The sequence below is a fragment of the Cariama cristata genome, unplaced genomic scaffold (assembly GCF_000690535.1).
Source record: "Cariama cristata isolate BGI_N322 unplaced genomic scaffold, ASM69053v1 scaffold1710, whole genome shotgun sequence".
Lineage (NCBI taxonomy): Eukaryota > Metazoa > Chordata > Aves > Cariamiformes > Cariamidae > Cariama > Cariama cristata.
The window spans coordinates 15,583-29,930 of NW_009596158.1; the positions used below are offsets into that span (position 1 = coordinate 15,583).

A 14,348-nucleotide genomic window follows, 5' to 3' on the forward strand; every position below is an offset into this window, starting at 1 on the left:
AATAAACAAGTAATACGCAAATTTTCTGGAAGAGAATAGACAAAAACATGTTTAGATATGTAGAGATTAATATTTAACTAGACAGATGGACTAAACAATAAGACAAGTAGAACCTCTTGGCATCATAAAAGCAGCTACCTATAAAATAACGGAAATCAATGGCAACAGAATCAGTAAGTTAAAAAAAAAAACCCTGCTCAAGGGCATAAGAACCTGAACCATACTGGTTCAGAGAAAGGTTCCATATCCTGCCGGAAGGTCTGCATACTGTGGTGCCCAGCACGTCCTTTTCAGCAGCTCATAAAATAGTACAGCATACAGTGTGGTGCAGCAACCCAAGCATGAGCTGTTCTTAGGGCCCTCCTAGCCCTACATGTGTACCTCATGTGCACCCAAATAACAAATGAACGCAACAGATGAGGATACCCCAAAAACACTGTCAAGGTCCCTGAAGCAACGTACTGATCCCCCATGTAGTGAGGATGGAGCAGATGGAGAACACTGCCAACGTGCACTGCACTCAGGCTGCATCTGTAGGGAGAAGTGCATCAATACCTAAAGCAGACCAAAGTACTCAAAAGTCTTTCAACTTTGGCTTCCCATCAAGCCACTTGCTGTCATGCAGCCTGCAGACAGGACCAACATAGGCAGTGTTCCCCTAGGTGCTCATCTAAAGATAAGCAAAGCTGTCATACACCCTGGGAGAGCTGTTCAGAGCTTTGCATACTTAGCAGTATATAAACTTATCATTGCATGGTGACAGCAATTATAAAATGTTATGGTCAGCACTCTCCACAGGAGTTGACAAAATATTCCTCATGTCTGGTTCTGGTAGAGTGTATGACTACAGGGCTTTCTGATGAGTCTGTTAATCTGCTGGCCTCAATGCATCCCTAACAGTCAGAACTGGAAGGTGGGAAGCTGATAAGAGCTAAGAGATCATACCCTGGGAAAACAGAACAAAACAAAATGGCCAGAAGCCAGAGGCTTCAGGGAATCATAAGAACAGAAGACATACAGATCACTCTTACCTCCTGATACTGTTCCACAACCTCCAACTGATGTCAGCTCCTGAACCTGTTCTAGTTTGCCAGTCTAGTAACTACTACTGATTGTTGCTGGCAAGTAACTGTCTGCTTTTTGAACCTGGGTAAGTCTCTTACCCTGGCAATGTCCCTCAGCAGAATCTCACAGGCCTTCTATTCGTTGCACAAAGAACCACAAGCTTGTGTCTGTTTTGAACCCTGGCCTCATGAAATTCATCTAATGCCTCCTACCTCTTGCATCAGAAAAAGCAACAAATGCCCATGAACTCTCCCTATGACATCCATGAGTTTGCAGAACTTTGTCATTAACCCTCCAAGTCATCTCTTCTCTAAACTTCAAATGCACAGAAGCCATGTCATATTTCTACTCATCCTTGATTGCAAACTCTCAACCCTCTCTAGCTGTCATCCCCTCATCTGAAAATTGCTACTGTACATAGTCTTCAATACACATGCAAATTCTGGATTTATACTGTGGTAGCATAATGGTCTTATCTGCTTTGTTCTCTGATCCTTTCTGAATAATTCCTGATGTTTCATTTACCTTTTTGGCTCCTGCTGAGCACTAGGATTGTTTAAGGGAACTAGCTACTATAATCCACCAGATCTCAGGCCTGAATGGTAATGTCCAGCACAGAGCCCATCCTTTCAGGTGTACAGCTTAAGACTGTTTTGCCTCATGTGCATCACTCAGTATTTATCAACACTGAATTTCACCTTCCGTTCTATTTAAGTTCCATGTAGGAGTATATTAAATGGCACACATCACAATGTCAGTGGCAGTGAGGCCAAGGACCAACTGAAATAGAAAAAAAGCCGTAAGTCTCATTCACTACCCACACCCGATTCACTGAGGGATCATGTCCATCCTATGCAGCGAATGAGACAGGATCCCACTGGGAAAAAAAGGCATTATTTAAAAACCCCACATAATTATGATAACACATGCAGGGGAAGAAATAATATTATTTGAATTACCCAAATTTGAACTGCATGACTCTGCAACTTTAATACCATCTCTACCACGACTAATCGCATCAAGTTACAAAACAGGTTATTCAGCTGTTTAAGCTGTGGTTTGTAGCCTTGAATTTTCATATTGACTAGACACAGACAGCCTTGCTCCAGCTCAGCCTCCTGAGACTGCCCACCACACGCTTTTCTTGTCAGATTTGCTGCAGAACCTTCTTACTGTTTTTTACCTCACTCAAGAGAATGACCTTCTATGCAGAACTAGCTTAACCAACAACACAAAAAAAGTACTTAAGGATATTAGGGTTGCTGTTTTTTTTATTTTTCAACATCCTCATGCTTTGATATTCCTTTAATTGATTGCATACTTGTAGATTTTATCTTCTCTTCTACTTAATTCTACAAATATTGAAAAGCTGTGCTTTTAACAATACAAAAGCAGTAACTTTCAACTGAATTCCTCCTAGTGGGAAAAAGCAGTATTTTTTACTCCTACTGCATTTTTTAAACAATTTGTAAACATACTGGAATTAATTCATAAAGCAAAATGTGTCGCTGATTCCTTGGCAGTGTCTGATTCCAAAGGCAGAGGATATTCATCATTTAAAAAGAATTTACTAAATACGTGTTTGTGACAGGTTCATAAAGTTCCTAAAATGGAACACCACCTTCTTGTGATCATCTAAAGATCACAGGCAGTACACAAGAGTAATAGCAGCACTAATACACGTTTATCCAGAAATTATTTTCTCATCATGCCTACTCAGTCATCAAGTCAATGACCACAACTTTAGACACAGTGGACACAAAATCCACTGAAATCAATAGTGATGATTTACTGACTTGCATAGAATTTCATGAGTGATTTTAAGACTAGTGTCTTCGAAGCAGTTTCTTGACCTTCCAACAGTTATGATGGAAAAGAGGCAGGTGTTAATTTACAGTTGGACCATGCTTTGTCATACATTATCAAAACGAACTGTGGGTTTGAGTGTGTCAATGCAAAGTGAAAGTGATTTTGTGGACTTTAAAAAAGTTGCTTTTTATTTGTAACGTGATCTAGGACTCAGCAGAAAACATAGCAGAAGACATTAACATGTTAAAGGGTACACAGCAAGACAGCAAGTGAATTCAAAACTTAAATCAAGTAATTTAAGTTGTCCTAAATACCTCCAGTCAGTAGACAACATAGCTGCTTTCCAAGGAACATATAGTACACACTTGCAATAATTTAGTTACGTACAGCTGCTTTTATGTATACCAACCTTGGACATAAGAAAGCTCATTTTCAAAATAAAATCTTAAATTGTAAGTGCATACAAAAAAATAAAATCAAGAAAGATATGATCTAGATGTTTAGCAGATTACATATATGTAAAATATTAACCTTTCAGTAACAGGCCAGACTAGAAATATTAAGGACAGAATACAAGAATTCAACTAATAGTTGATGAATTGAAAATGTGGAGTGATAAATGTAATTCTGATTTCAGCCAGCAAGAAAAGCTAACATTGGTTTATACGATGATAGTTCAAAATCTCACTGAATAGGCTGGCAATCTCCTTGAGTCCACAAAACAATGGCACAAATGCTCACATGAGTTTCTTGAAGGTACGTGGTATAGTATATGGAGTCCTCACTTGTCAGGTTTCATATTTTGTTCTAAAAGATATTTCTGAACACATTCTCATCCTTTCCTTCTTTCAGGTAGACATGGTGGTGGTTGCTGGCAACTCCCCAGGACAGGGTGGTATATAAACAGTCTAAAAGATGATTTTACTCTTTGGTGACATAAACTGCTTCATCAGCCAAAATTTCCAGACCACCACAGCAGGAAACACAACAGAGTGGATGTACCTGGACAGCCCATCTTAAGCTGTTCTAGTCATTCTTATGGGTCAATTTCACTTTCAATTAAATGAGTTATATTACAAATATTTTCATAATGGCCATATAACTGGAAGCCCAGGCTCCAATTATCTGTGAATGCTGTACTGCAATGTCCACGCAGAGGGCAGGATTCCAGACTCAAAACACCAGCAGATTAAAGTAACAAATTAGAGGCTATTTAGGATTCAGATAATTATGTTCTTAAGAAATATTTACCTTTTGAGATCAGAGTATCTTACTGTTATCTCTCTTTCACACAGCACATTTCTCTCACCTGGTGGACTCCCATGTCCCGCTGCAGCTGTAGCAATAGCAAAAGCTGAAGCAGGAGAAACGGAACAGTGGCTGTTGTCAGTAGTTTGTACTGTAAAGAGAACAGACAGAGAAAAGTTAACAAGTTCTACATATTTTTCCTATTTTTCAAGTTAAGCAACAATAATACTTAAAATCTTCACTAATGTTTACATTTTGTGAACATTTTAAGTTTCCATTGCCAGAGGACTTTATATTAAAGGAAATAAAAATATCATAATCATACTTGTGATTTAAGTTTCATTTCCAGGTCGGTATAACTAACGTTGCTATGGAAAAAAAATGTCTAAGACACTGCCAAGGTGAGGAACAAGCAGTAACCAAACAGAAAAAGAAAAATTAAAAGAAGACAAAAACAATGGTGTAGAAAATTAACCTAAACAAAAAATCATGTTAGAGAACTAAGCATGTTAACCAATTTCTGATAACTAGTTTCACGTATTTTCCCAGATCACTGCCTAGGATGAGCACAGTTTTGCACCATTTTTAAAACTTTCTCTATAGGGAGTACTGTGAACATCACTTCTGACTAGTACTCAGATAATATGGCACTGTTCCCTCCAGTTTCCAACTCCCAAATCTTGCCCTCCCACAATAAACGTGCCCAATAACAAAGATTACTACTGGTTTAAAATTAAGGTGTCTCAGCAACTTATTAACAGTTGAGAAGACTCTACTCTGTTCTTGTTGTTTTAATCACAGGCATGAAATAACTGCTTAGAAATCTGGCTTGCATGAGATAGCAGCATTTTGAGTGTTCATGGACATAGCTCACAGCTCTGCTAATGATTTCAAAGAGCCATGTGAGAGCTATTTGAGGAGTTTACTTTTCCTCTTCAATCGAGCAGCTTATTCAAATTTTGGAATGAATAATGTGACACCATCTGTAAATGTTCAGTGTTATACAAAGAAACAGACACAGTCACTCCCCATTGACAATAATGGGTGTTGTGTATTTCATGATTACATATGGTGCCCAAAATACATCCCCTTAGTACCTGAAAAAAATCTGTCTAGTTCTTGAGAGTTTTGTGAGAATAGGACTGATTCAGTATTAGTCTTGAACTTGGGCACATCCTGCTCAAGCTATTTAAGAACATTTCATCATACCAAGTCCCAATATGCTTCAAAGTCTCTTGTTATTACTGTACAAATTAACCGGTGTAATTCACATTCTAATGGCTTTTTTTTAATACCTGAGAAATAAGGAAAATACAAGCAAAACACATTATTCAAACATTATTCTTTTCTAATATCCTGCAGAGATTACAGCTACAGTATTTAAACTCTTTAAAGTGACTGACAGAGGCAAGAAACATCAGGCTCTTACCTCCTGGTTGACGATAACGGAGATGACGTGGTGTCGAAGGGGATCTACATGGGGAAAGCTCTGTAGTGTCCACTGCTGAGGTGCTTTCAGGAATTGTCCGGTCCACTGACACGGATTCTAGAACTGCTGCTTTAAAGGACAATAGATGTTAATACTGGGATGTTCATTCACAATTTACAAGTCATTATATTATATTATGTATTACTATATTAATGCATTTATAAAGTATAAATGTTCTTTGAAAATATCAGGTGGGCATAGAGAACTATGGTATGGGACTTTAAGATAAGCTTTTTTAAACCACAGAGTGTAGTCAGATTAGTTTGTCTTAGATATGGAGTGCCTCTGAGATACAGAGTATGTGGGTGATTCAGGACTCTCAGTTTACAAACACCAAAAGAAAGTCTGCAAATGATCAGCCTTGAACAATATGAACTGTACTGCACTGATAAAAAAGAGTGTGTACACCAAAGGGGGCTTCACTGAAAGGCAATGTTTAAAAAATGGTCATTAATTAATAGCACAATATCAGTGTTTCAATATCAACCTAATACCATTAAATACCATCTAACACAAAGTTGTTTATGTTTAATCTGTGGTTTACAGTTGTTTTAAATAATACTCCTTCTGGAACTTGCCATAAAACATTTGCATTAAGAAGGCTGAGCAATAATTAGCCTCTGGATGGAGTTAAAGGACTGGGAAAGTTACATACCAGCGACATAGCCACACAAAAGCCCATAAATAAAGAACTTGGTGAAAACTTCTCAGTTTTAAAAATAGCTTGGATAAGACTGCACTTTAAGTCAGCAGAATATACAATGAAACGCACATGTAATAAGGATACTTGAACTCATAGGTTTTATATAAGCTAGGGAAAATAATCCTTGTTGGATAACTATGTGTAATCAAAAACTTCCCAATAAAATAGCCAAACGGTACTGCAGGAGAGCAGATTACTCCATGGAAGAGTTCTTCTACCAGAAGAATAAAACAAGGAAATATTACTTTCAAAATGAAGGAATGAAGAAATGAAGGAAAACAAGCTGATAAAATATATCCTACATTCAATATGAATGACAACTACACCCGCAGTATAATCATTGTATATATAAAAATATATATATAAACAAAAACTTTGGAAAACAAAAACTTTGGAAGCAAACAACAACTTTGGAAGTGGGCAAAGAAGGTGGAAATTCCAGGATGTAAATGGACAACATTCAAGGAGAACAACCACCACCATGATAATATGCTCTAGGGAACAGAATTTGTACAGTTATATTGGATTTAGAGTAAGCCATAGTTGTTTTCTTGGAAACCTGGCAGTACCAGAGCAACGGTGTTAACCGTAATGGGATGCTGGCTGCTGGTTAAGTACAACTGGCCTCCTTACCCAGAAAACCTCAGAAACAAAGAAACACATTATGTATGATAGGGAATGTGCAGATTAGCATTTTGTAGTTCTCCTACTGTCCGTTTCCATTCTCCTTGTCAGATTTCTTTTTAACCTTGCTCCTCTTCCTCAACATACTTTATGCAGGTGGGTGAAAAAAGAACTTTCCCCCGCAGAACAGAGCTACCTAGCTGCAAATTGTGTGCAAACTGTTCAGCAAGAGATCCCCAAAGGAACTGGAGACACTGCAGAAAGCAATTTAGCATTTATATGAGGTTCTTGCCATTTCCAAATGTTCCTCACGCTGCCCAGATGACACTTTCAGCTTTGACAGACTGGAATGCAAAATCTGAATACCTCTGCAACAATGCCTAGTGCTAACACTAGGTCAAAATAACCTATTCTTTACTAGTTTACTTTACACAGTATAGCAAAAAAAGGTTACACCTAAGACTGCAGTTACCTGTGTACAATTAATTTTAATGTATGACTTACATTTTGGGACATGCTGTGCTATCACATTGATTTGAATGTGGTTACACTAGTGCACAAGAAGAATCTGCCCACCTCTACATAGTAAATACTATATTTTATATACATAGATGGTCTGTTATGCTATTCATTTAAAAACATCCAGCATACTGAAATATAACAGCCAACCAGCATTTTATGAAAGTATAAAGCATGGGCAAGCACAGACTCCTATAATGCTAAGGTAGCTAACTTGCCTGTTAAAAAGATTTTTTGTTAAACAATAGACTACATTCTGTAAAAACAGTCGCTCTGCATAAAACAACATCAAATTTCTTACCAGGGTACTTATTTCAATCCATCAGTAAGAAGTAGGCATAATGCTTCAATCATATTTTTCTTAGTTTATGTTTGGTAATCCATTTCTTCTTTCCTCTTGAGTTACATCAATTTTCATTGTTACAGTACTTGCAAGTAAAACTGAGCTACACTTTGCTCAGATTTACAGTTCAAACTCCTCAGACTGTAAGTCAGCCCATGTAAGACCATTTCTAAACATGAATTTTAGGAATAAAATAGCATTTTTTTTATTTCCTTATCTTCTGTTTAATGTAATAACAATACAAAAACTTGTTATATACTTTTATTCTAATTCAGAAGACCACCCCTCCATTCCCAAAGAGCAATGAGAAATAAGCACACACTTATGCATCCTATGAGATTAGAGATACTTTCTTGCTTTGCCATCTATAAATACAACGATCTCATTCTAAATGGCCACATTGAGGTTTATATCAACTAACTTTAGCCCTCTGGAAGTAGTACTTATTCCAAGGTGCCTTACACAATTCATAGAGGAAAACAGGCATTTGCACAGGCATAATTAATCTATTTTAGACATCTGCCTTCTGGATCGATAAAAACCAGGTGGTATGAATCTCACCAATGTACCAAGTGCATCACATAAATTATTTGTTTGGATCAGTGATGAAATATTTCTGGAAAACTAGCCCTGTTATGTACACATGTTAAAGCTGTCTCTTAGGTCTTTACATCCCGATTTCTTTTCAACTTAATATTTTACTTCCTGTAGTAATGGTACAACTCCAAAATCTTTCACCTCAAGAAACACAACTGGCATAAAGTATTTCCTTCTGCCTTTCCCCTTAGCACTCTGCTGAAGTGAAAACAGAGAAGGCCATTCTGCCATACTGCTATTCCTACAAAGAAGCAACAAAGTGGTGGAAACAGACAACCCATCACAGCCTCTGCTAGAGAAGAAACAGAGTGCAGAGTATTTGGTTTTGCAACACAACTTACGGTGATCAGGAGAAAAAAACAGACATGAGAAATAATTTCTCAGCAGTGATCTGGTAAAAGTCAAGCCTACCTGAGAGACTACCCTATTTATCAAAAGTAACATTCGGTATTTTGTGGGTATATAATACCTCTTCGAATGCTTCTCCTCAGCTTGTTACAGAGGTCAACGCGGGGGTTCTCCAAGCTGTCCTCTATGGAGCCAGGGCTTTGCTCAGGAGAGGAGGGCCCTTTGCTAAGGTCCAGCGGCACTTTGCTACCCGTTGGTGGAGGGGAGGTGGCCGGGCTGTAGGTCGAGGTAGGACTGCTCACCACAGATGAAGTAGAGAGGTCAAGGGCACCAATCCTTGAATTCAGTGGTGAGGTCAATGACAGTTTTCGGGTTCTGACAGGTGAGGAAGTTCTGGAGAGTGACAATGGAGGAGGAGAAGAAAACTTGCGACAGAGATGTGGTGACTTCCCATCAGCCAGGTACTCTCCTCTGTTGTTTGGACTGGTAGCAAAGAACAACTCCAAAGATCTGAGAGTAAGAAACAAAAAAAGCAACAGACGGTAACAAACACCAAACAGATTTAAGTGAAAATACTTACAAACAAATTTTGTGCAAATCTGCGTGGCATTGCAAAATCTGTACGACACTTAGTCCTCAAAGCCTGGGCAGAAAGTTGAGACAGTTGAGATCTAAAAACTTATGTCCTATTTACAAAGGAAGAACTTTCTTCTTAGATTACTTATATAACAGAAAATCACGGTAAAAAAAACTAACAACAAATGATGCCATGGTAATTCCATAAGAAACCTAGGATAGAAGGGAGAAACCCCAGAACTCACCTGACAGGAATGGAAGTGAAGGGCCGTCTGTATATGTCTGAAAGTTTTTCCAGTACCACAGCTGCAGTAGTAAATATGCGGTAAGTATGTAGGAAAGTATTCAGGAAATCAATACTCAGAAATCGCAAGTCTGTTAGCCGCTCCAAAAGGCGCTCGACGCTTGCATAACGGATTTGGGGTACTTTGCAGGAATTCAGTGTTTTGCTGAAGCAGATATCAATGTCATCTCTATGAAGACGAGCATCGGATCTACACAGAAATTAAATTTGGAACATTTTACCAAAGAAGAAAAGTGATTATGGTACTCTAGTGGTATCACTTTAGCTGCTCCTGTCAACACAGAAGCAGCAAAGGTATATGCATTCTTGTATTTTAACAACACAAGAAAACTCTTAATCTGTGAAGACACGTGCTTCCATTCAGTTCTATTTTATGCCATAACTACGGGAATTTAACTTCTTTTTTGGCAAATAATTAATTTACATTTCAAAGTCTAAGAAACCATTAATGATGCTTAAATTTCTGAAATAGAACAGGAGGCAGAATTGTTCCCTCTTGTTTCTTTCAAGCTGTTGTAGCCTGTAGTCCAACATCACTAGAAGCTCGCTATAGAGTAATAATTGAATGATTGCAATTTTTTATGCTGGCATCTAGCTTTATCTAAAATAAACTAATGCACCACAGCAAAAGACAGGAAAATTAACCCCTCAGCTAAGCTTAAGGTTCACCTGCAAGGTAACACCTGTCCACAGGCTCCAAGAATTATTTTAAAAAAAAAAAATAATAAAAAGGGAACAGCATGAAACACTCAAATTTCAAAGCAGAAACCACAGTGAGGCTTTGTTTCAGTGAAAAAAATTTGGACTAATGTTCATTTGGACATCAAAACAAAAATCAGTAATTTATATAACCCTACTCATGATGTTTTTTTTTCAAATTTAGTTTTGCTTAATTTTATGTAGTTGAAGGCTTAGCTTGTAAAAAAAATGGGATGGATACTAAGTAAAGCATCTTTCAGTACTGCCTGATCTTTTCATTAAAAATGATTGGGCTTTCTTAGAACACAGCATCAAGATATTCCACACACTTCTATACAGCATTACATAAAAGAAACAACAAAAAAAAATTTTTCTTGAGTCCTCAGAAAAGTTGCAGTTGATTTTTATTTCATCCAAAGATATCTGACTCTAAAAGTCAATGTGTGCTACAAATCACATGAGTAAAATCTCAGAAAAAGAACACCAAATTTGTGTTTGTTGTTAAGATCCTGTATGTTTTTTACAACAAAGATTTCTTTCTCTTGACATTGGGATTAAGACCTTGCTGTAATCTACAACCTGAAAACAGATTAATGCATTTTTACAATTCAGCAGGTAACAGAAGTGTTTACACACTGGAAAGCTCCTGGTATAAAACTGAAGACAATAAAATGCATACTTTCTAGGGATCAAAGGTATATGCCCTAACAGTGTGTTAACAGATGTTATCTCTTTTTCTTTTCTAAACATATACTAAGAGAGGAGAGGCAACAACTACAGAAGAAGCATTTGAGAAACGTTCATCTGCGGATTACATCCAAGAGAGAGAAATGGCCTAGTAACAGATAACAGCAAGAAAGCAAATACTTATATTTCTATCTCTGTCTTCTATTCCTTACTATTTATATTGGATAACAGTAGGTAAAACTCATGTAAATACAGATCCTGTAGAAGATCTAAGAGGTCAAATTGAGTTAGAAATTTGGAATCATGTACTGAAAATTGCTGTCTACAAATAAAAATGACTTATTACAATAACTGACTGAAAGAATCTAAGGGTGAAGGAAGCAGGTTTATGATGTTACCTTGATATCATCAGTTACAATTATGAGAGAAAGTATTTTTTTCTCAGAAATAAGAGAAACAAAGAGAAGAAAAATTTTGGCTAATATAACAAAATACCTTGGAAAATCATACTTGTCTGCAGTCACCTAAATTTTGAAGACATTTTAAAATATATTCAATAAAATTATGAGTGGTATGACAGCGAAAAGCTAACAGACAATGAAGTTATTAATCTGAAGCATAACTGAAGGCAACTTCACCAATAATAGAAAAATCTGAGCTGTGATCCTATACAGTCCAATACTGTGAATTGAGAGTTTACCATTTTGAGTCATACCTACCATTTCAAGGAACAGATCTGAAAAGATAACATTTTGGGATGTAGAATTTATTCTATTCAACAAAAATGGGGAAAAAAAATAAATTAAAAGGCTATATTTTCCAAATACACATTTTATCTTGTTGAAACTTTTATTAAAAAACAAACAAACAAGCTATTTTGTTCACTGGGAAAAAAAATGCTGCTCTTACTTGATCATATGTGGCACCGTGACTTTAGAGTTTTCTTCAAACACTATGGTCATTAAACCATTGCACCTTATATTATCAATGCACTGTGAAAATAAACATTGAAAACTGTTAAAATCAAAATACAAGGTAACAGGACTTAACTTTTCGTTTCGCTGTAAGCTTAAAGCATAGCTTTACAGGGTATGGACTGATTGGTACAAGGCATTTTCATAAATGAAAAGCAGTGGTGCAAGAACAACAGTGGACATGCTTCTCTAGTCTTCTGCCTTTGATTTGCACATCTGCAAGTCTATGCATCTTTACCAGCATGCTCAGGGTATTCAGCTCAGCATCCAGTTGTTTAAGTATTTTGAGTTGGAAGTGAAATTTCCTTTGAAGTTCCTTTGAAACTGAACAAAACTCACTATCTCTAACATTTCCTGAATGAGTGTTAAGCTTGAAAAATCAATACTGCAAGAAAGTTAGAATGCTTTATACACAAACGCATACACTAATACCTTAACTGCCACACTCTGCAAAAAGTCCAAAGAGAAATACAAACAGTTTCTAGAAACACACTTGTCAAAACACATTCAAGTGGTGCTGTTATTGTGAAACATAGCTACGAGGGTGCTATTCAAGGAGTTCCTTGCAAAGTCTTGTATAAATGTTTTGAGCTAGGTATTAGAAGCTGGAAAGACACTTCTGGGGCACTGTCCCAGCACATACTGCTTTAGAAATTACAGACTGTCCTGTGGCCAGTAGAAGTCTACAAACTAGGGGTGCATAAGCTGTTCTTCAAGCCTCAAAGCAGCTCAGTGCTGGCAGCGCAGAGGGGCAGCTTGAAGCCCTTTGTACATCACCATCTTCTGGTTTGTACTTTTATGTAGTTATGATAACACAGCACCACAAGCCTTGCTCTTGGAAGTCAGCAGAGAGTCTGCCAGTGGATCAGGCTTATACAGTCTGCAGCAAGTACCTGCTATCTAACACTACAGGACTCTTGCCTTTACAATAATTTCCTTTTTCTTTGGGTCAAATATCATACATACATGTATATATACATATATATAAAACCACTATTTCTTTATATCAATAAAAAGGAGTTTCCAAAATTATCGTATGTTTACCTTGACTTCAAGAATAAAAATAGTCTGCTGGTTTTGGAACATCTCATAGCGAAATAATGATTGACGCTAGATTGGTCAAACAAGATAATCAGAGGCCTCTTCAGGTTTAAAATATATCAATGTAGCTATACATTTAAAATATGATCTATGTAGCTGTATGTGTTTTTAAATTCAGGCATTTAAGATTATTTGAAAAGTGCAGTTGTAACAATTCACATTATGATTTTATCAAATCATTACCTAAAACCACCAAGAAAAACCCATCTAATAAAAATACATAATTTCCCCCATGTGAATTTTAAATGTTGCAAAGAAGCCCTTAGCACCAACCATAAAACTGCCTGAGGTAATTCAGCACTTATCCTCCGTCTGCATGGGCCTAGCATTTATCACCTCCCTGACAGATAATATCATTCTAGCTAAGGAATGGGTACAATGGGGATCCAGGGCTGAAGTACAAGCTCAAACTAGAAGAGGGGAAGCTTCTTCAGCATCAACAAAACCCATTCATTTTTCATAAGAATTGCATGGTTTGCATGAAAGGAATATAAATTCAAGAAGCCTCACTATGAACAATAGACAAATATGACTTACATGTCTTATGCATATATAATTTAATAAGATGCAGGATTCTGGACACCAAGACTAATGCTGTGAGTGAATGGCACTGATTGCTATTTGTAAAAAAAAGTACCAACTCAAGCCCCAAATGTCTGTGCAGTCTTCTTACTCTTTTTTTTCTTTTAAGCTGCTGCTTATCCCCTCAGCATCTCCTGCTTCCCTTCCTTTGTACCACTGGAGAAGCTTCTTCAGCCTCACAGTGCTAACAGATCGCAGTTTTCTCAGGCTTTCACTTATAAGCTTCTGTTGATTATTGGTCCCGTATCTCTTCAGAACAGCTCTGTCTTCAGAAGCTAGGAGATGTCCCCTTCCTCTGTCCTGGTTTGGCTAAAACAGAACTATTTCTGCTTTCAGTAGATTTTTTTTTTCCCTTCAGTTAAGTTTTCTTAGTAACTGCACTGTCTGAAGCTGACTCCAGGTTTCAGGCAGCGCCTGCTGTCAGAGTTGATGGCAGTTAATGTCTGTAGTTGTTGCTGGGGCAGGAGCGGGATTGTTATGCAGAAAGGCCCACGAGTGGGTGCTTGTTCCCTGCGGGCTCTCTTGGGCTCCGCTGGGCTCCTCGTGGGGGAAGGCGGAGGAGGGGTCGCACCCGCAGGAAGCTGCAGAGGGCACAGGTGACCCAGGACTGGCCAATGCAGTATTCCATCCCACCCACGGGAATACTCGGTTTGGGGATCGTGGGGGTCAGCCCTCTCTTT

General features: G+C 37.6%; 1 protein-coding gene across 1 annotated transcript in view; it reads right to left on the reverse strand.

Annotated features, from left to right (window-relative positions):
• Positions 1 to 4,125: 4,125 nt before the first annotated feature.
• The window catches only part of RASGRF2 (Ras protein-specific guanine nucleotide-releasing factor 2), a gene marked incomplete at its 3' end in the record, with an annotated part of 60,348 nt that continues 50,125 nt past the window's right edge, over positions 4,126 to 14,348 (reverse strand). The window contains exons 13-17 of the mRNA XM_009704704.1: positions 11,921 to 12,003; positions 9,567 to 9,815; positions 8,867 to 9,255; positions 5,552 to 5,680; positions 4,126 to 4,273 (exon numbers count right to left, since the gene is read on the reverse strand). Of these exons, the coding sequence (XP_009703006.1) occupies positions 4,126 to 4,273; positions 5,552 to 5,680; positions 8,867 to 9,255; positions 9,567 to 9,815; positions 11,921 to 12,003 (998 nt within the window). The remainder of the gene's footprint in view (positions 4,274 to 5,551; positions 5,681 to 8,866; positions 9,256 to 9,566; positions 9,816 to 11,920; positions 12,004 to 14,348) is intronic.